The sequence below is a fragment of the Dermacentor albipictus genome, chromosome 8 (genome assembly GCF_038994185.2).
Source record: "Dermacentor albipictus isolate Rhodes 1998 colony chromosome 8, USDA_Dalb.pri_finalv2, whole genome shotgun sequence".
In the NCBI taxonomy this organism is placed as follows: domain Eukaryota; kingdom Metazoa; phylum Arthropoda; class Arachnida; order Ixodida; family Ixodidae; genus Dermacentor; species Dermacentor albipictus.
The window spans coordinates 106,845,076-106,864,253 of record NC_091828.1 but is presented as its reverse complement, the minus strand read 5'-3'; the positions used below and the strand labels follow the sequence as shown (position 1 = coordinate 106,864,253).

At 47.9% G+C, this 19,178-nt stretch overlaps 1 protein-coding gene and 2 long non-coding RNA genes across 5 annotated transcripts in view; 2 read left to right on the top strand and 1 right to left on the bottom strand.

The window, feature by feature from the left end:
* The window catches only part of LOC139048958 (uncharacterized), a 137,097-nt gene extending 136,031 nt beyond the window's left edge, over window positions 1-1,066 (top strand). Inside the window, exon 3 of the long non-coding RNA XR_011508042.1 lies at window positions 904-1,066. This is a non-coding gene — a long non-coding RNA (uncharacterized lncRNA). The remainder of the gene's footprint in view (window positions 1-903) is intronic.
* A 6,980-nt stretch (window positions 1,067-8,046) lies between these two features.
* Window positions 8,047-9,533, bottom strand: LOC139048538 (uncharacterized). The gene is made up of 2 exons (XR_011507755.1): window positions 9,420-9,533; window positions 8,047-9,355 (listed from the first exon to the last, which is right to left on the bottom strand). It is a non-coding gene; the product is annotated as an uncharacterized lncRNA (long non-coding RNA).
* A 5,801-nt stretch (window positions 9,534-15,334) lies between these two features.
* LOC139048955 (uncharacterized) overlaps window positions 15,335-19,178 on the top strand; it is a 67,882-nt gene continuing 64,038 nt past the window's right edge. The window contains exons 1-2 of one of the 3 annotated variants that reach the window (XM_070523954.1): window positions 15,335-15,448; window positions 16,548-16,600. In XM_070523954.1, coding sequence (XP_070380055.1) covers window positions 15,413-15,448; window positions 16,548-16,600 — 89 coding nt within the window. In that variant the 5' untranslated portion in view covers window positions 15,335-15,412. The remainder of the gene's footprint in view (window positions 15,449-16,547; window positions 16,601-19,178) is intronic. The other 2 variants (XM_070523956.1, XM_070523955.1) reach the window with 2 other exon arrangements.

Here is a 19,178-nt window from a genome sequence, read left to right as displayed (position 1 = left end):
CTATCTCGCCACGTCTCGCCGTTATGAGGCACTGATACTCAGTGCGATTGACGCTCGCGTTGTATTGCTAATTGGATTGGATTGGATTGGATTGGAGCCATCTTTATGCCTGCAGTTGGGTGCTGGCGCGCCCCGACTGTTAAAAAATATCCGGGAGACTGTAGATTGCAAGAATAACACGTAGGGTGCCAAAGCAAGACGTAAACAAATTTACCGTTGAAAAACCTCAACGCAAGTTTCGCAAAGCTACTGTTTTTACTCAATTTTCGGCGTCGTTGTGTTTCTTGCTTCAACACACGGTACATACCCACGACGGAGATTGGCCACACTGGAAGTAATGAAAAGTGCACCCATCAAGAGACGAAGAGGGCTAAAAGGCAAGCAAACGGAAACGAAACATCAGGAAACAACTCGCATGGCATAATTTTTTTTTGAAAAGGCTCTGTCATAAACACAGAACAAAATAAAATAAAGTACGCTACTGTCGATCGGTCCCCTTGAAGCGTAATCGAATTCCAGACGCTTCAATGAACTCGTGTAGATCAGTAATAGACTCGTGTCTTCTGCCTGACTAACAGGCACCAAAGGACAATGTCTTGTTCTTGTTCCCCTGGTGATTTTGGTCTGGTGCCTACGGATATAGCTCAACCCACTACGGGGGATCAGCCATAAATCGGGTGGCTGTAGGGAAGAAGGGAAGAATACTTAAATAGAAATTTGTAATTTATAAATGATATTAAATGAATATAGTCGTTATACACCAATTTTCAGGCTGTATTATTTTAAAATTTGAAGTTTTTGTGTTGGTATTGAAGAAAGTAAAATAGTGAAATTAACGTGGCGGCAGCTCTCTTTGTTTGACTTACAAAATGAAATGTGGCCTCGAATACGTTCCTATTGCAGTGTCCCAGTGCCGAAGCCCCAAGATCCTGGTGAAGTGGCACATGGACACCATCTTCATCTCTGACCAATTACGGGCAGTCCAGAAGGCCCGCGATGTGGCTGAAGGAAGGGCTCGGCCTGACAGTCGCAACGTGGGAGCGGCCCGCGTCAACCCATGGTTGACCTTCAGGACCCAATAAAGTTGATGATGATGATGATGATGTCCTTGATGAGTGTAGCGCTTACCCACTCGCGGGGATTGGCCAAGAGTCGGGCAGACTTTGCTTATGTGATCAGAAAATGGAGGTAAAAATCTAAAATTTTGTTACATTAATCTTCATACCACACCATCTTCGTCTTCACCAGCTGCCCCATTGGCACCACAATCGCCATCGGCGCGCGCCACATCCGGCCAGAGCCCCAGCCTTCGACCAGCCGCGCGCCGACGTAGCGCATCCTTTGTCGGCCGAACTCGTCCCAGCGGCTGCGACCAAGAAAGGAACGAGGCTCTCGACACTACTGCCGGCACTCTGCGCGACCGACCCTAGCGCGGTCGCCCCCCCCCCCCCCTTCGTTCCACCGTCAGCCGCAGCTCCCGGGGTTCCGGCCGTCGTCGCGGCCTCCATTCCGACCGAAACATGCAGGGCAAGAAGACGGCCCCCGTGCGCCGGGTCGTCAGGGGTCCCCTGGACGAGGAGTTCGCCGAGCGGAACTTCATGTTCCGAGCCGCGGCCCTGCTCGGCGTGTTCCTCATCGTCACCCTGGTGGTGACCGTCGGCGCCACCCTCTACATGACCTTCATCAAGCCCGGTTCGTACGCCCGGCTCCACTAGAGAGGGGGGCGCGGCCTCAGAGATGCGCGTGCGCGAGCGAGCTTTTTTTTCTCCATCGCCCGACTTGCCGACGAGCGCTCCACCCAGCGGCGGGGAGACTAACTGTTCGCGGGAACCCCCTTCGTTTCCCCAACACCAGAGGCGAGACGCATGGACGTGCTTCTCGGATCGTCTGCGGATGCGTCCAGACGCTACGTTGGGTCGTGGAAGCCGAACTTGTGGGGGGGAACCTTCGCACGCCTGCGATGCCGGGACGTCGTCGTTTCCCTGGACAGTGTAGCCGCCCTGTGAGCTGTGAGCATATTGCTGCGACTCGCAAGAATGGGCGAGTGTTCGGGCTCGACGTGCTTTCATTAAAGCTTGCGTGAAAGTGCATCTTTTTTTCGCTTTCCAGACGTTGGTCTTTACTATGTTTTAAATGCGATAGCATACATTTCTTTTGCGCCATGTCCCCGCCCACTTTCTTAAACATTATACTGGTTATCTGGCCTTGGGTCTGTACCAACGTCGCGTTACGTCGTAGAACCATCGAGAAAATACTTCACCCTTTCCGTAGTCAGCCGTATATAACTGCACGAAAATGATTTTTTTAATGCGACAATAAATGCGATAGCATTTGTTGGCGTGTACCCCCACCCACTTTCCAGAATCGGGCTATATATAGATATCTGGACGCTAAGCTGCACCAACGTACTTCTCTCTCTTCTTTTTTAATTGCGCTGATCCGGCGCGCATAGTTGGACCTGCGTGTGTCGAAGCTTTCGCGAAGCGGTTATTTGAGATGTTTCACAGCTGGTCGTCTTCTGCAGCGAGTTCAAGTTGCAACGTATCCATTACGTGACTGCCGGGCAAGACGCGGAGGTCCTCCAACCGCACGACACACGCTTCAGCGGATAACACTACTACATTGTATAAAAGTAACTTACACCGTTGAGAGCGAATGAGGGTGCAAATTATTTTACGGTCTAGACACTGCCTCCGTGATCGGCTCCCTGGACCATTACACCATCTGCGGGATCGGCCGCACTTGGCAAGAAACCGACCGAGCGGCTGAGCCAAGCCGAATCCCGGGAAAGAAGGCATGCTTCGTTTTCATAAAGGAGCTATGCGCGCGAAGGCGATATTTGTTGCGGTGAGAATATTTAGGTAGCGTTTATTGTTTTATCGTCTAATTCCACAGAGAACAGAGCCGGTCACGTCTGTGGGGTTAGTAAAGCCGTACGTTTGCAGGAAATAAGCTATGTCGGTTGTTTTCTCTTTCTAATTGTTGTTTTTATTTCTCTCTCTGTCTAGAATTTCTAGGGACACGTTATTTTAATAAAAGCTGTCATATCTAGGCCCCGCCGTTTTTGCAGATAGGCTGTACGTGGATGGGGTACGTTAGCAGAAAGAAAAATGACGGCGATAATATCGCTAATTCCGGCAATTATCTCAATAACTATTTAAGTAATCACTTTTAGGACACATGAAATTCCTGAATTGAAGCCGATGAATAGGGAAGTCACGTCTGCTTAGCAGAAATCTTAAAGGCTAGGGCCACTTTCGAGACTTGCGGCCTTAAGAGTGCACGCTAGCCAATACGCAGTTAACATGCATACTTTGTTTAGCGCAAAACAACAGACTCAAGAAAGACGACAGGACAAGGCGCTAAACAAAGTATTCATGGATTCGCACCAACTACCCGGCCAATTACGCATTGCGCAGTTAACATCTAGTTTCCCAAAAGCGTGCATTTGCATTTTTTATGTGTTTTGCAATCTTTGGACACTTGATGAAATGAGCGCTATGAAGACGCGGACGAAAGAACACATGTACGACAGACAAGGCGCTGTCGCCAGACAAGGAGCACAATTGGGCCGTAAATAACAATGCGGGGGGCCATCTGGCGGAACACTGTAAACGTCACCATTGCCGTCCGTATCTTCGCGACACCAGGTTTCTGGCATGGTCTAGAGATAGACTAGAACGGGAGATACTGGAAGCCTTTTAAAAGCGCCTTGTCTGTCGTACATGTGTTCTTTCGTCCGCGTCTTCGTAGCGCTCATTTCATCAAGTATGCATAACCAACTCACCCACATCAAGCTTCTGCTACTTCAGATTCAATCTTTGGACACTAATGGCGATTTCGTGTGAACTGCCCAACCGTTTTCGTGGATCGATCTCGAAGGCACAGCAGACGAACGAAGCGGCAATAACCGCACGCTGGTACCGATGGTACTGTGCTGCACCGCAAGGTTGTAAGGGACGTGTTCTCGCCTTACTCCCTCGTGACAGCTAGCGTTTTGATTCATTGACTGATTCGATTGATTGATCGATTGAGTAACTTTTATTTTACAGTCCTGCAGAACGCGTATTAGCACGTCGCGGGCCGCTCCCACGTCGGGACCGACAGGCCTAGCCTGCCAGCCGCATCGTGGGCCTGCTGGACGGCCCAACGTTGCTCAGCCCGGGAGTGGGTTGCGGAGGGCCGCCTCCCACCTAGCTGAGCTGAGGTCAGGGCTTGCTATAGTGATACATCCCCAGAGCATGTGCGAAAGTGTTTATCTATCCCCGGAAGCAGGGCACGCGTCATCAGTGTAAATCTCCGGATGTTTACACTGATGACGCGTGCCCCGCTTGCGGGGATAGATCAACACTTTCGCACATGCACTGATTCGATGCCGGAGTACAATTCATGACTGATTGATTGATTGATCGATCGATCGATCGATCGATCGTGTTTAGCCTGCATAATCAATACCAGGGCTATGAGACCCGCCGCGGTGGCTTAGCGGCCAGGGTGTTGCACGAGGTCGCGGGATCAAATCCCGGTCGCGGCGGCCGCGTTTCAAGGGGGTGGCGAAATTCAAAGACGTCCGTGGTCCCGTGCATGGATGTGTGGATGTTATGAGCGTCCCCTTTGGAACGGGGTGGTGGGTTGCGCCACCAAGCTCTTGCTACTATACTGCCTAGTATTCTACCTAGGTTAAACAATGAAAAAAAAAAAACTATGAACTACCACGCCCAAATTTTCTGATCCCCCATTGCGAACTGTGCTTTTGTACGTCTCCGCCTTTTGTCGTTTCCCTACTTTTCTTCCACCAATCCTCCAGTGGCCTCTTACTAATGTCTATTGCGGACATGTTTGCTTTACCACTGCTCCCTCTGAACCCAAGGGCTTCAAGGAGGCCAGTGGTGCCTAAATCGACCGCTGGGTAGACGTCTTCACATTCTAATAAAACATGTTCCGTAGTTTCCCTAGCTTTACCACAGCAAGCACATGCTTCTTCTTCCTTCTTATATCTCGCTTTATAGGTGCGTGTTCTAAGGCATCCTGATCTCGCTTCGAAAAGTAATGAGCTTCCCTTTGAGTTATCATGAATGGTTTCTTTCCTGATTTCGTTTTTTCCTCTTAAGTAGTTACTCATGGCAGGTTTCTTTTCCATTGCCGCCACCCATGAGAATAATTCAGCTTCTCTGACTTTCCGCTTGACCTTTGTTGTTGTGTTGTCCACCCTACAGGCCGCATACTTGCTGGTAAGCTTCCTAGTTCTTTTCCTCCACTGTGAATCAATGTTTTTCCTGTACAGATACCTGAACACTCTCCCAGCCCATTTACTTTCTTCCATATTCTTCAACCGTTCTTCATACTCAATTTTACTGCAAGCTTCCCTCACTTGAAAACTAGTCCAGCCCATATCACCCTGCACAGCTTCATTTGTAGTCTTCCCGTGAGCGCCCAATGCGAGGCGACCCACTGACCTTTGGTTCCCGTCGAGTCCTGATTGTACCCCTGATTTATAGCAAACAACCGCATTTGCAAAAGTAAGTCCTGGAACCATTACACCTTTCCACATACCTCGGAGGACCTCGTACCTATTGTATCCTCATAGCGCTCTGTGCTTCATTATGGCTGCATTTCTCTTCCCCTTTACTGTTATGGTTTTTTCCTGTTCCATATATCCATTGCCTTCGTTTATCCATATACCAAGGTATTTATATTCTGTTACCCGAGGTATTTCTTGGCCCTGTATCTCCACTGTCTGTTCACTGTTTTCATTGAATTAGGGGCACGTTAAAGATCCCCTGGTGGTCAAAATTAGCTCCGGAGTCCCCCACTATACGGCGGGTCTCGTAATCGAATCGTGGTTTTAGAACGTGAAACCCCAGAATTCACTCACTCTATGGCTGTATGAGAGGCACCGCAACGGAAAGCTCCGGATTTATTTAGACCACCCAGCTGCGGATCTTTAACACGTGCAACGAAACCTAATATACGTGGGCGTTTTCCCCGCGTTTAATCGCTCCCGTTTATATGCGACAAGGATCGAACCGTCGACGTGAGCGTACTATGCAGGATGTGCCGCGCTTCTCGCTCCCCTGAGTCTGTTCGGCAGCGAACAGAAGATAGCGCGAAACGCACGAAAGGCAGCGAGCAACAAAAGTGTCGAGATAAAACCGTGTATGTCAACGCGAGAGCGCAACCTGGGCACGCCGCTTCCTCGTTTGAAGCGCAGAAGACAGGGCAACGTTCGCGCCGGCAACGCTTATTGGCTGTCAACGCAATGTCGCAATACAGTGACAATACGCACTCAGCGCGAGCCGCTTGCCAAGCCCTCCTATAGTGCGCATCACGGACGTGTCTCTGTCATCTATCCACCGTCGAACGCGAACAGCATGACAGACGTGACGCATTCTCACTCCGACCCTTTTCTTTCTTTCGAATGTACGTTAGAAGATTTCACTTTTAATGCGAGAGCATTATATGCAGTGGCGTAGCTAGGTCGTCTAGCACCCGGGGCCCGTAGGTCTTCTGTCACCCTCCCCCGCCCCCCCCCCCCCGGGTGTAGCCGGCGGAAAGAGGGGTGTCTTCAGACGTATATGACAGCCCCCCCCCCCCCCCCCCACTGGCCCCTTGCACCCGGGGCCCACGGCCCACCGGCCCCCCTCGTTGCTACGCCACTGATTATATGGGCTCTTGAGCGAAAATGCGGCGTGGTCGGCGTGACCGAAACGTGGTACCAAATGTGACCAAGGGTGCAAGGGGCAAAAAACACGTCAAAAGATTCTCGGTTTGACGCCTGACGTAATACATAGAGACTCTTTCGGGACGTATGCATATCCAAAGGCATAGCGCCCCTCTGGCTTATTGTCGTACGTGCGTTTTTTAATGCGTAAGCATTGTATGACATGCTAATTCCCTCGGAAATCTGTCCGTCCGTCTGTCTGGATGCGCTCCACAAGTATGCATGGGGTCCTTGGGCCCGTATTTATGAGAATGTTATGACACTACGTATGATTACTGAGATTTTTTATTATGACTATATATTAGCGACTAGAAAGAATGTTTACGCACTGTCTGACTAGTGCCACTGGGGAGTTTTTGCAGTAATCTTTACATCAACCGGTTCGTTCGCTGAACCACAAAATTTGTAAATTGTATTCGGGACAACAGCTCCAGATTTGGTAAATGCAGTCTGCGCATGGTCACCTTGAATAATTTGACCTCATATTGCCGGCTATACTATATACGCGGTACTTGTACCATCTAAGGCGCTCTGGCATAAGCTTTTAATCAGTTTCTTAAAACTTCTCTTTACGAACCTTCGCCGCGTTTTCGTGACCGTCGCTGCTGCGCGGCTGTTCTCTCGCCGAGTAGGCCAACCAATCACAGCGGAGGACGCGCGCGACGCCACCGCCGTTGGGTTCCTTGCACCACCACTAGAGGGCGCTCGCCTCCGCTCATGCGTAGTGTTCCTGTATATGCTCCCGCAGGGAGCAGAGTTGCGCATACCTTTTCCGGCGCCGCTCGCACAGCTATTGGCCGAGCGCGAAAAATGACGTCAAATGATCCGCGCCGCTGCGAAGCCAACTTTACGGGCGCATCGCCGACTTATGCGAACTCGTCGTTTAACCCAAGTAACCACGGATATCCGGGCGACGTCCGACGGACGTCCTTTCTGGATATTCGGGATGTCCGTGGGATATCCATGAATGTCCGACGTACGTCCTTGGGAAATCCAAAGGTAATCGCTTTGGCATCCGTAGTACGTCCGACGCGGACATCCAGCATGGACATTCAGCGGACGTTCAGGACACACACACACACACACATATATATATATATATATATATATATATATATATATGTGTGTGTGTGTGTGTGTGTGTGTGTGTGTGTGTGTGTGTGTGTGTGTGTGTGTGTCTTCCCGGGGATATTCCAGATATACACATGCCTTGAAGCGACAATAGTGGCGACACATTCAAGCACCGGACCATTATATATATTACATTGGTCTAATGCTTGAATGCATTTTTGTCTTAAATAAACGAGAAATGAACGTACACCAACTTCCACATACAATTAAACGTTTATTGTCACCTTATACATATACATAAAAAGACCAATAAGCAGATATATGCGTACTGTTCAAAGAACAAATAAATACACGGATAAAGAAGAAAACTTGCAATTTCAATAGCACAACACAAGGTAGAGAACAGCAGAACAAAAATACTTATTACCCACCCTGCTTTGACATTTGAGTTTGCAGCATGGAATAAAAAGAAAGAGCAAAAATACATCAATTAGCATTATTAAGCAGCGAAAGCAACAGAAATGACAAGAAGGAATTAATCTTGACTACATCACTTCACTAGCACTCTGCGACACGGGCACAAAAAATGACATTAACTGGCTAATGCCTTAAACTTTAATGTCATTCGCGGGGTGCCACACGGACATGCTTAATGGTATTGCAGCTTAAATGTTATTCGCGACGTAGTGCGTTCTCGTAAGTCAACTTGCCGTCAAATGCGTACTCTCGTTCCCAATGTCTCCACATTCTGACGTGGCTAAACGAACTATTAGTGAAGAACAATCAATATATTCTTCACTTTCTTTAAACAATAGCTCTTTCTCGTGGCGTAGTGCGTTCTTACAATTATTAAAACTCACTTGGCCATCGAATGCGTACTCTCGTTTACAATGTCCCCGCCGTGGCCGTAGTGACCATATTCTCACGATATTAAACAAACTTGTAGATAAAAACAACTAATATATTCTTCAATTTTTTAAAAGGAGCTTTTTATTTTCGCAGAGATCAGCAGGCGATCTTGCCCCTACTGACGGCTACAGCTCTGATCATGAGCGCATTAGCCAGGAGAAGCTGTTTGCCAGGAGAATCAAAGGGCGCCGATGAAGAGTCCGCGGTAGCTAAAGCAAATGTAGACTCCGGGGTCTTGCTTACCAGAAAACCCGCATTGACTTGTGCGTACACCTCTCCTAAGGGATCCTGTTCCGTTCTCACAGCGAAGTGAACCATCCGAAGCGTCATGTAGAGTATATCCATCAGGGAAGCAAGGCACATTGTCCTTAGTGCGCGTAGTCTCACAACCACCGTCCTGAACTTCCGATGTCGCCTCGGTGCAGCGACCAGCATCACAAGGCGTACAAATGTTTGCAGGGACAGCCCGACCGCACATGTTAATGCATGCGTGCGGGGTATACGCGCCACTGCACAGTTCTAGACTTGCGAATTCTCGAGCTGTTGACTGCTGGCTGCCGGTGCGAGATCCGAAGTCCTCGAATATCGTCTTTGTTTCCAGCGACGCTCGTTTTCGCGCGTGCGGCTTCTCCCGCAGTCTAGGCATCCTGGCACCTGTGAAGAAAACACATTTCAATACCCAAACGAATTAAAAAAGAAATCGATGTAGCTGTCATACCTTGGTAGCTGAGTAGGAGACTTCAGCAGGCACGGAAGGTGACAAACGCTGCTCCGCTGCCCTTACAACGATCGCAGAATGAAAAATGGCGTGGCGACGATGGCTAGAGCTTGGATTGGATTGGATGACTGCAGCGTTCTGCTTTGCCAAGGTTCTAACACTTCCACGTGCATCTACGCAAACATAAATAGGTTTTTAAAATATTCTATTATTACACAGTGAAATATTTACTTATTCTGGGAATATTCGATATCTGATTTTCGAGTTTTTAGTTTCTGCTAAGCTGTCGGCGCCAGAAAAACATAGCCTTTGAGATTACTGTCAATGCATGGCGGCTCTGACGCATTATAGCTTTCGTAATCGCTGTCAACGCACGCAGCCACCAAAAGCGTAGCCTTTGAGATTTGTTTTTGTTACCTATAATGATATTATTGTATGCACAATTGAACACTGCAGACAACTTCCTGTTTTAAGAAACCAGTCAAAAACAGGCGCAGACAGGAAACATACGAGAAGACAGAAAAGAGGCTGGAAGAGGCCTGTCTTGTGTATGTTTCCTGTGTCCGTCTTTTTTTTTTGCTGGTTTTTTCCTAATACAATGCACCAACTAGCCCAACAACGTGTTTTACTTCCTGTTTCAATGATAAACCTGAACCTACATAGCCTAAGTCCAAGTTACATGTTCGGAGGTCAGGACCAAAACTCTATGATCAGGAACTTTTCATAATGAGGGGTAACTTGAGTGCTTGGCTCTAGGTCGAATAAGTGGCTTCAAATGGGCGCTTATATATTCTGCTAGTCATCCACAAGCATTTTTTTAGAGCAAACTACAAATTGTTTGTACGACCCATCGATAGAAAAAAAAATCGTATTTTAATACTGCGATGTTAAAGTGGGCAGAATTTATATCAAGTTGGAAATATATTTATTTTGCTTTGAAAAAAGAATGAACTGTGTCCGATAGAGAACAAAAATAAACAAATATAATATGAAAAAACTAAAATTTCCGGCAATATATTTATGCTAGTTTATATATAACTCACTAGTGTATATCCTGGGCATGCCTATTTATGGACAGCCAGTGGACGTTCAAAATGGGATGTCCCATGGACATCCCGGTGGGATGTCCTTCGGACATCCAAACAGGATATGGACTTCTCCTGTACGTCCCACGGACGTCCATGTTGGATATCCGGATGGATGGACGTTGGGACTTATGGTGGACGTCCCACGGATATCCGTGGTTACTTGGGATTCCGTCAGTGCCATCGCCATTCCAATCAGCGGACCGTCGATCGTGCGTTGAGAGGAGCAGCTGCGGGTTTCAGGTACGGTATTCGACGATGTGAAGTCAAGGACCTTGGTGAAGTGATACGAAACACATCGTACTGGCACTTGTATTGTGCCAGTACGATGCCAAAAATGTGTTGTCAGATTACAGTCTGCACTGTGTGAATAATTACTCTGCAAGTTTGCCATCTTGATGTGATTAGTGCAATAAAAATAACCTGTTGTTACTCTTAATAGCTTCTTGCCTTTCCATTTTATTTGAATTCTGCCCCCAAGGTTCCAAGAACCAGCACACTTGGCCTGCCGCCAGCAGCCGTTCATGCATTCCCTTGTATGAAATAAATTTGATCTAGAAGCTCTTGCATCTTGAATATTTTTCTACTTGCAGATTTGCTGCTACTATATAGCTGATTAGTCTGCGGTATGAATGAATCGTAAAAGTAAGCTTTGCTTAAAATGTGCGCATGTGAACATTTGAAATGCGCTTAAATCTGTGTCTGCACCGCATGTATCGAAACGTGCAGCTGTATGAACGATGGTTAGTGATAAATGACGCTCTGTTAACGGTCACTGACATAACTGCAGGCACGATAGCTCTCTTGGTGACGGTCATTAATCGGCTGGTTTCGGCAGCCAAAATGCGCTAAGTGTCCACGTACGTGTGTGAAGTTTTAAACACTCTTTAAAACATTTCTTGCTTTCTGACCATGATAAGACAACTTCATATGCATGCTGAAAATCATTGCACCGCCTTTTGTGGCAACGTACTGCGCGTTTGCGAGCGAACTTTGGAGCTGTTCGAGCCACGGGAGTATTTTATTTTGGGGAATCGAAGGTGGTCCCACCCCCTATTTGTACGTTCATGTGTGTGTTGTATATGCGTGTTTACATAGGTGCATACAAAGTTTCGGTTGGTTGGAAGCCCAGCCCCTCCGATTCCACGAATGACTCGTTCGAGCGTAGACTGTATTAAGAAGTGCCCTTTGCTAAGCGCCAACGAACAATTGGCGCTTGTAGCTTGCGACCACTAGAGAAAAAGGTGGAACACCGCGCGGCATTTGGCTCCTGCGCGCGCGAGGAGGTGCTTCGCTGCAGAGCTGGATCACGACGGCGGACCTATGCGCAACTCTGCTCCCTGCGGGAGCATATACAGGAACACTACTCATGCGTAGAGTCACTGACTCTACTCATGCGCGGTGGCATTGCATTAGCCTCTCTACAATGACTGAATGTAAAGCCTTCCGTGTCACCTTGTGGTGACATTCGGTAAACACAAGCTCGTGTTTCGACCATTTATGCGCCCACACAAAGCTTCGCTGTATATAGATTCCAACTCGTTGGATCTGCTGCATTTTATTAATAATTTTTTAATGTGGCGCCGCAAATAATCGAAGATGGTTGCAGTGGAGTTCAGCCTTGTTTGTGCGAGCGGTTGCATGTAGGGTCACGCGGGGTGGTCATAAGAGACGCGTGGTTCGACACCAAAACGGCGGCGGAGAGTTATACAGCCATCGGGGGTGGGGGAGCCGCGGTTTACGAAGAGCGCGTAAGCGAGGAGACTGTGAGTCGGGGCTTCCGCCGGTCGGTTCGCAGAAGCAGTGCCGTGGCCTTGAAGTCGACCCCTCGCCGCTTAACCGCACCAGGCCGAGACATACCGCGAACGGAACAGATGCCCCAACGAGGCGTGGAAGTGCTTTCTTGGGGGGAGTGTGCCTTGCGAGGTTGCGAGACCAGAGACTTGTTGCACTGCAAAGAATTTGTGGCAACGGCCTTGACGCATTGGAACTCCGGATAGTGTCACCCTGGAGCCCCGTTGTGTGCACACTACGCGCACCGGAGTGTGATTGGACGAACGATGGGGCGAGGAGGATGTTGGGGGTGCTTTTAGGTACACTCGCGGACAGAATAAAATGGACCACGGGATCTCCGAAAACGTTCAATTCCCGAGCAGCCTGTAGCAGTAACCAGTAAAATTGCCCACGACAACGTTGTTAGCATATTCTAGTCGAGGTCCAATATGCAAATACCAGATTGCGTTGTGAGGTTGCGGAGATATTCAGCTTTTTCTTAGATTTCATGGTCCGTAATATTCTGTCCGCGACTGTACGTGCGGGGCCGTTGGAAGGGGATTCGGTGGAGATTCGACCGAGAGTTAGAAGACCAAAATTCTAACTTTTGACTCGTAGATTGATGGCCGTGTAAATAGTTTCCATTCTATCGCCTGCCTGTTCTGTCTTAATAAACAGTTAACTCTTTTGAAATCAGCGTCGCTGCCTTGCCTACGGTAATGTGACTTCGTGACCATCCACAACATCTTCAAGCTTCCCTCACTGACATCGAGGCGAACATCGACTGTTGCCAAGGTCAGCGATAGCTTTCTGGTGTGACCTGCCGTGCCATTCGTGAACCACGACACCGTGTTGGCGTATCAGCAGACACACGAAATGGCAATCTCGCTGCCAGTCACAATGCCAAAATGGTGCCACGACACTGTATATGTTGATGTAATCACGGAACCCTAGTTGAAACTCCGTAGTAATTCCAACGGTAGCTGCTATCATGTCTGCAACTTCGTTGCAATGGCTATCCATCAAACGGCAGCACTCGACAGCGGAAGGTATAGGACAGATTAAATGTACATTTTGACTTTTCAGTTTCACTAACTACACTAACGGCCGGCCAACATGTGGCCCCGAAGCAGCCGGAATAATCGAAGGAAGTACTCATCCACACTATATAGCACTTTCTCCCTCTCTGCCTGCTCTTTACCTCTCGTTCCTGGTATATACCCTCTCTAGTTTTTATTGTGTGAGGTGGACCGGCGTCCATCAAAAGTGGGCGAAGTAGCTATTTAAAGCCACGCACCCCTTGTCGTCTTGACATTTCCATTCAGGCCGGGGGAGTGGCTAAGAGCACATTTAACCAATATCTACGGGTGTGCGAATAATTCTAAACTTTAATTTCAATAGCGAATAGGGTATGGTCCTTATCGATCCGGCATATACGAGAACTATTTTGATTAGTTTTAGACTATTTCATAATCATCAACTATGCTCAGTCAAACCTAAAATCGGTACAAAACTACGATAAATTTCATCCCAATGGCCATAGTAGGCATAAAACATGAAACGTGTTGTGGTGGAGCAAGCTACGTCGCTCAGAGTGTCAGACGTTACCGGATAAACCATGACCATACGGACTCTCCGAGGAGTCCCGGATATGGGACTCCTCGGATATCCGAACAAACTGATATTTGTTCCCAACATGCAGTTATATTTTAATGAACAAGGCTGTCCGCGCGGATGAGCGCATATGTATATACGCGGACCATGCGCCGTATCTTCGAGGTAATCATGCAGCGGTGGGTACAAGGGGGGGGGGGGGGGGGCGAGCCGAGATGGCTAGTAGCTTCACGTACACTGTCTTCGCTACGTGCGCCCTAGTGTTGGAGGTCGCGTATAATCTCGTATCCCACACGCGTCGAAGCGAGATCAGGCATCCTGAAACGTTTGACGCTTCCTGAAGCCGGCGTTACGACAATTAACGGTGTTCGCGCGGTTGTCGAGTGAGGTATACGTTAATGTTGATCCATGCTCGCGTGACACCGCGCTTGTTAGTTTAACTTGTAAGCGAATGTTTACTACAATTTATATGGTGGACAAAACTACGAACCTCAATTCGTGTAGCTGCCTAATACTTTCCTGCCGCTATCAATTATATAACGCTTCGCCTTTCTGGCGAAACTGGAATTATTTTATGCGAATTGGACCAATCAAATGAATTCTGGGGTTTGACTTGCGAAAACCATGTTCTGATTAAGAGGCACGCTGAAATGGGGATCGCCGGATTACCCTTGACCAGCAGGGGATCTTTAAAAAACGGGCCCCCAATGCACAGGACGCCGCGGGCGTTTTTGCATTTTGCCTCCATCGAAATGTGGCCGCCGCGGCCGTGTTTAGATCCCACGACAACGTGCTTACCAGCCCAACACCATAGCCGCTAAGCTACCACGGCGGGTTTGGATCAATCTAAGAGAGAGAGCAAAGAAATTATCACAACAAATTGCATGGGTAAACAAGGAAAGCAGTTTAATGATTATACCCATTCGGACGTATCTTTGCCCTACAACGATAATGATCGTCTGTCTTGCTGGCGTTCCCTTGATTGAAAACACTGCGCTCGCTGTTTTCCTGTCGAGAACGCTATATGATGCCACCCGTTGATAACGCGCATGCCGTTTGCGACCCATGAGGATGGAAACGCCGGAAGGAAACATATGAAACTCTACGAGAGGAAAGACGTGCAAGAAGGTGACGGTTATCGTTTGGTGACAAGAAAAGCTCCAAAGGGTGTAAACTGTTTTTTAGCATAGAGTTTCTTACAATAAGCTATATGGTTTTTTTAGAGTACAAGCTTCCGAGTTCTCCAACAAACCACCGGCATACGTCTAAGCTGGACCGGTTTACCGCTCCCAATTTCACTTTGCACCAATTACGCGGTCCATGCGCACAACACGGTAGTTGTGTGAAATCGGGTGCTGCCAACAATTATTAAGTACGTAAGCGGACCCGTACTTTCCCCGCAAGGCAGCGTTGGTCGCCTGCATAAAAATACTCTGCGGTCGTCTCATGTCGTCTGCTGCCGCCTAGCAACGCCGCTCCTGGAAACAACGCCAGCGCCATCGCCACTGCCATTAGGTAAAAATGGCGGACGAAGAGATCTACTGCGGAAGCTGGAAGGTAAATAATTTCGTATACTCGCTTCCCGGCCCGTTTCTTGCGCCGGGAGTAGTGCCGAGGCGAAGTTGATTCTTTGATCTTTCACAAACAGCCAGCTGTAGTTTGCATGCACGCTTTTATTAAGCGCCAGAGCGTCTCGAGTGTGGGATCTTGTACAGGGCTTCGTCGCCGCAGTGACATTTTAGTATTCCCTGCAGGCGGTTTGTTTACTTCCTGGGTCGTCGTCAATTTCTCTGTATTGTTGCCTCTAGCGGCCTATCTTCTCCTAAAGGGAGGCTCGCGATAAGATTAGAGGAACCTAGCAAGTCGTCCGAGAGAAACCAATAGAGCAGCGAGATTTTGGCGGCTATCGTTTTCTTTTTTTCCCCAGGCAGCCGATTGTTTTTTGTTTTTTTCGTCGTATACAGCTGATCGAGATGCGGCGCTAGCATGGTAGAACGTTACCGATGGCGAGTTAACTAATATCGCTCTCAGAGGCTAGTTGGTTTTGTCGCGGTGCTCAAGCGCTGTTTTCTTTCTGGGTTTTATTCCTAGCTGGTTTCTATTTCGTTGCGTGATGCGATGTCCGCTGCTCCTACGCGCAGTTACACTCCCCAATCCCGCCAGCGTTTACGGCAACCCCTGTGTTTTGACGCCACAGCTGAGTGCGTCGACTAGTGTGACTGATAACAGCGTTTCCGACGCAAAACCCCTGCTACTGATTTGTTCGTTCGAAAAAAAAAAGTGCTGCATCGACTCGTAAAATTGGGTCCGGTTACGCGCTCATCGGTAGGCGATGTCGGACACAACGTCGAGCTAGAAAATTCTAGAAAAAGAAAGTATTAAAGCAGCGCGTGCTCAAATTTGACGCCCGGTAGAATAGTCAGCTAGCGCTAGATGAAAGGTCCGATGATTGCAAGTTGGAAACTACGCTCGAGTAATTTGAGTCGTTATCGCTAGTTTCGCTTAGCGCGCAGGTGTGCATTAACTGTTCCATTCACAACTGTTGACTGCATGTCACCGTGCTCTGAACGTAGGTCGCGTTCAGCGTCTCACTTGCGTGCATTTTCATCTCTTTTTTTTTTTCTCACACTTTTTTTCTTCTTTTTTATTTTTGCAGATTACGAAATGCATATCACTCGCGGCGGGCACGGAAGTTACAGAAGTGGAAGGGTAATTTGATGTTCTTCCTATTGGCTTGTTGTTGTTGTTGTTGTTGTTGTTTCCAGTTTCGAAACTGCGTGGTCAAACTCGCCTTTCAATCCACTGCCGAGTTGTAGGCCGCGTCGTCTGCTCGGGGTAATCGGTCAGTGACCTATCGCGTCGGACAATGACCTAGCACGTGATGTCGCTTTTCTTTTCTTTTTTTTTTTCTTGACAAACATTGCCTCAGTGAGCGTCACCTGCGAGACGATGCTTGTCGCTGCTGAATCACTATTCAAGCAGAGGACAAAAGTTTTTCACAGCGTGCCTGTAGCTGTATTGCATTTCAGGTGAAAGTAGTGGTACCTGGGGCCTTTTGCACAAGGGGCTAGAGGGTCCTGGTGACAGTGAAACACATGTAAATCGAACAGACCCAGTGTGACGCCTGACTTTCGACGAGTTGGTGACGTTGCTCAAGCAAAATTTGGTCGTGAGGGCATCTGCTAATCCGCTGTGGAAAACCTAATATGATTCAGTTCGATTCTTTTTTTGTTTCTTTTTTTCTTTTTAAACATGATTGTCTTTGTAATGCCCACCTGCTACGCTCTTAACTGAGAGTGGCAGTATTGAAAATAAATAAATCAGTTTTGCGGAAGCGCGAAAGGTAGAGGAAGGTGTTTAACGTGGATGAATTGTCATTCACTCAGCTGTGGCACGAAGCTGTATACAGTCGGGTGGATGACAGTTCTTCCCTTTCACTAATGTGCTTAAGTATGACAGTTGTCCACATTTGTGTCACTTATGGGAGGTTTCATCATCATGAGATGTGACCTGGCACTAAGTCGCCTTGCAGCAACTGAGACAGCTTGCTGCTCATTTCATGCCTGCATGCCTGTAAGCATGTTGCTCTTGCTGCATTAAACACGCCTATGCTTATGGGCTGAAGCAGCTTGACTTTACGGAAGGGTTTGCGAGCAGCCCTTAACCAGCGGAGAAAGGTGACCCACGAAACAAAACATTTAAAGAAGTACTGGCAGAAAATGTGTCTCTCGTTTTTGTTTCTTTATTCAATAGCTGTCGACCCAGTGATTAAGCTACGGAGCTTCAATGCCCCAAGAGTGCAACAAATTATTACTGCGGTTTGATGTAGCTCCTGATGTAGCTCAGAGTCCACTGATGCATGCATGCACACGCAATGGCCATGCTGTGAATCGCCGGCTCCATTCAGTACTTGACGGGATGAGAGGAAAGCACGTTTCCTTCAATTTCCAACAGAAGTGCTCAGTTGGAAAGCTCCACTTGGCAGATTTCGGCGATGTGGTCATATTATGGCCTTCAACCACCGCACTGAGCCAACTGGCTCATTCTTGGATTGTTTGGGATGCCACATAGTGACCGCCACCTCTGCTTTCGGGGATGTGAATAGTGTCCTTCCTGGCGTTCAAAGCTGCACTGTGCTTAGCACACGTTTTTAATGAGTCGCGCAAGATGTGCTGTAATTAATTACATTTGACTTGTTCTTCAGGTTCCTCATTAATTCCCTCATTTCAGTAGAAAAAAAGAAGGAATTGAGGCTTCGTACCATAATTGTGGAGTCGACATGTTAGAAAAAAGTTACGCATGTGGACAAGGACACACGATGAGGGAAACTGACAACTCTAGTGAAGAACGGTGTTTGTGTTGTCCAGTTCGTTCTTCTTGCATCCGTGTCTGCACACCTTACTTTTTTTATAACACGAGTCCCTACCAAGTAACAAAATTTTCTGTCGTTCTCTGGCGTCAACAGCTACCTATGAAAAAAAAAAAAAGACCATGGAACACATTTTCTTGTCAGTATTCCTTTAGGAAACTTGAAGTAAGCTCAGGAACATAGGACACAGCTAAAAATACTTATTGAGAACTTGTATCCTGATGAAAGGAACTCGCAGGCATACACCCTGGTCCCAGCAGGGTGTATGCCACACACATGGGCACATGCCTGAGTGGCCTGCCACAGTCTCTCCATTGAGCAGTTTTGCTGCTTCCGCTTATAGCATCGATCCCTGTTGCTTTCACTGCAATGCACCTAATGTCGCATGGAGAGTCCTTAGCCAAAGCTGCAGCCCCTGGATTGTGCGTGCTCATAGGCTTTGGCAGTGCCGAAATCCACTGGCTGTTGCAGAACCTTAGCTTCAGTCAGCAGCCGACGTGATGCCAGCGATCCTGAAGGGGCATATTTCGTGCGTCGGGGGACTCTGTGCCTGCAGACATTTTCACTCTTATGGACAATTTATAGACGTGGGCATCTTCGCACTTAACGGCATTGTCTTGTGGTACTCAAAACTTTTCGTGGTGGGGCTTTAGCTTTGCCAAGCATGTGCAGGCGTTGTCAAAAGCTCACAGAGCGCATCTTCCATGAAAATGTTAAATTGACGACAGCCAGTAGTTTGGAACTGTACAACACTATGTTGTTTTCATATACGAGTACAAGTTGAAAATAAGGATAGCACCAAGCTGTGTGCCTTTTTATCGGGAATATTAAGCTTTTCCTCTTGTCCTGTGGTCTGTAAACTTTTAATGCGAGGTGTACATTGCTTATTTCGAGGCCTCAGCAGCTGCCTCCAACTCT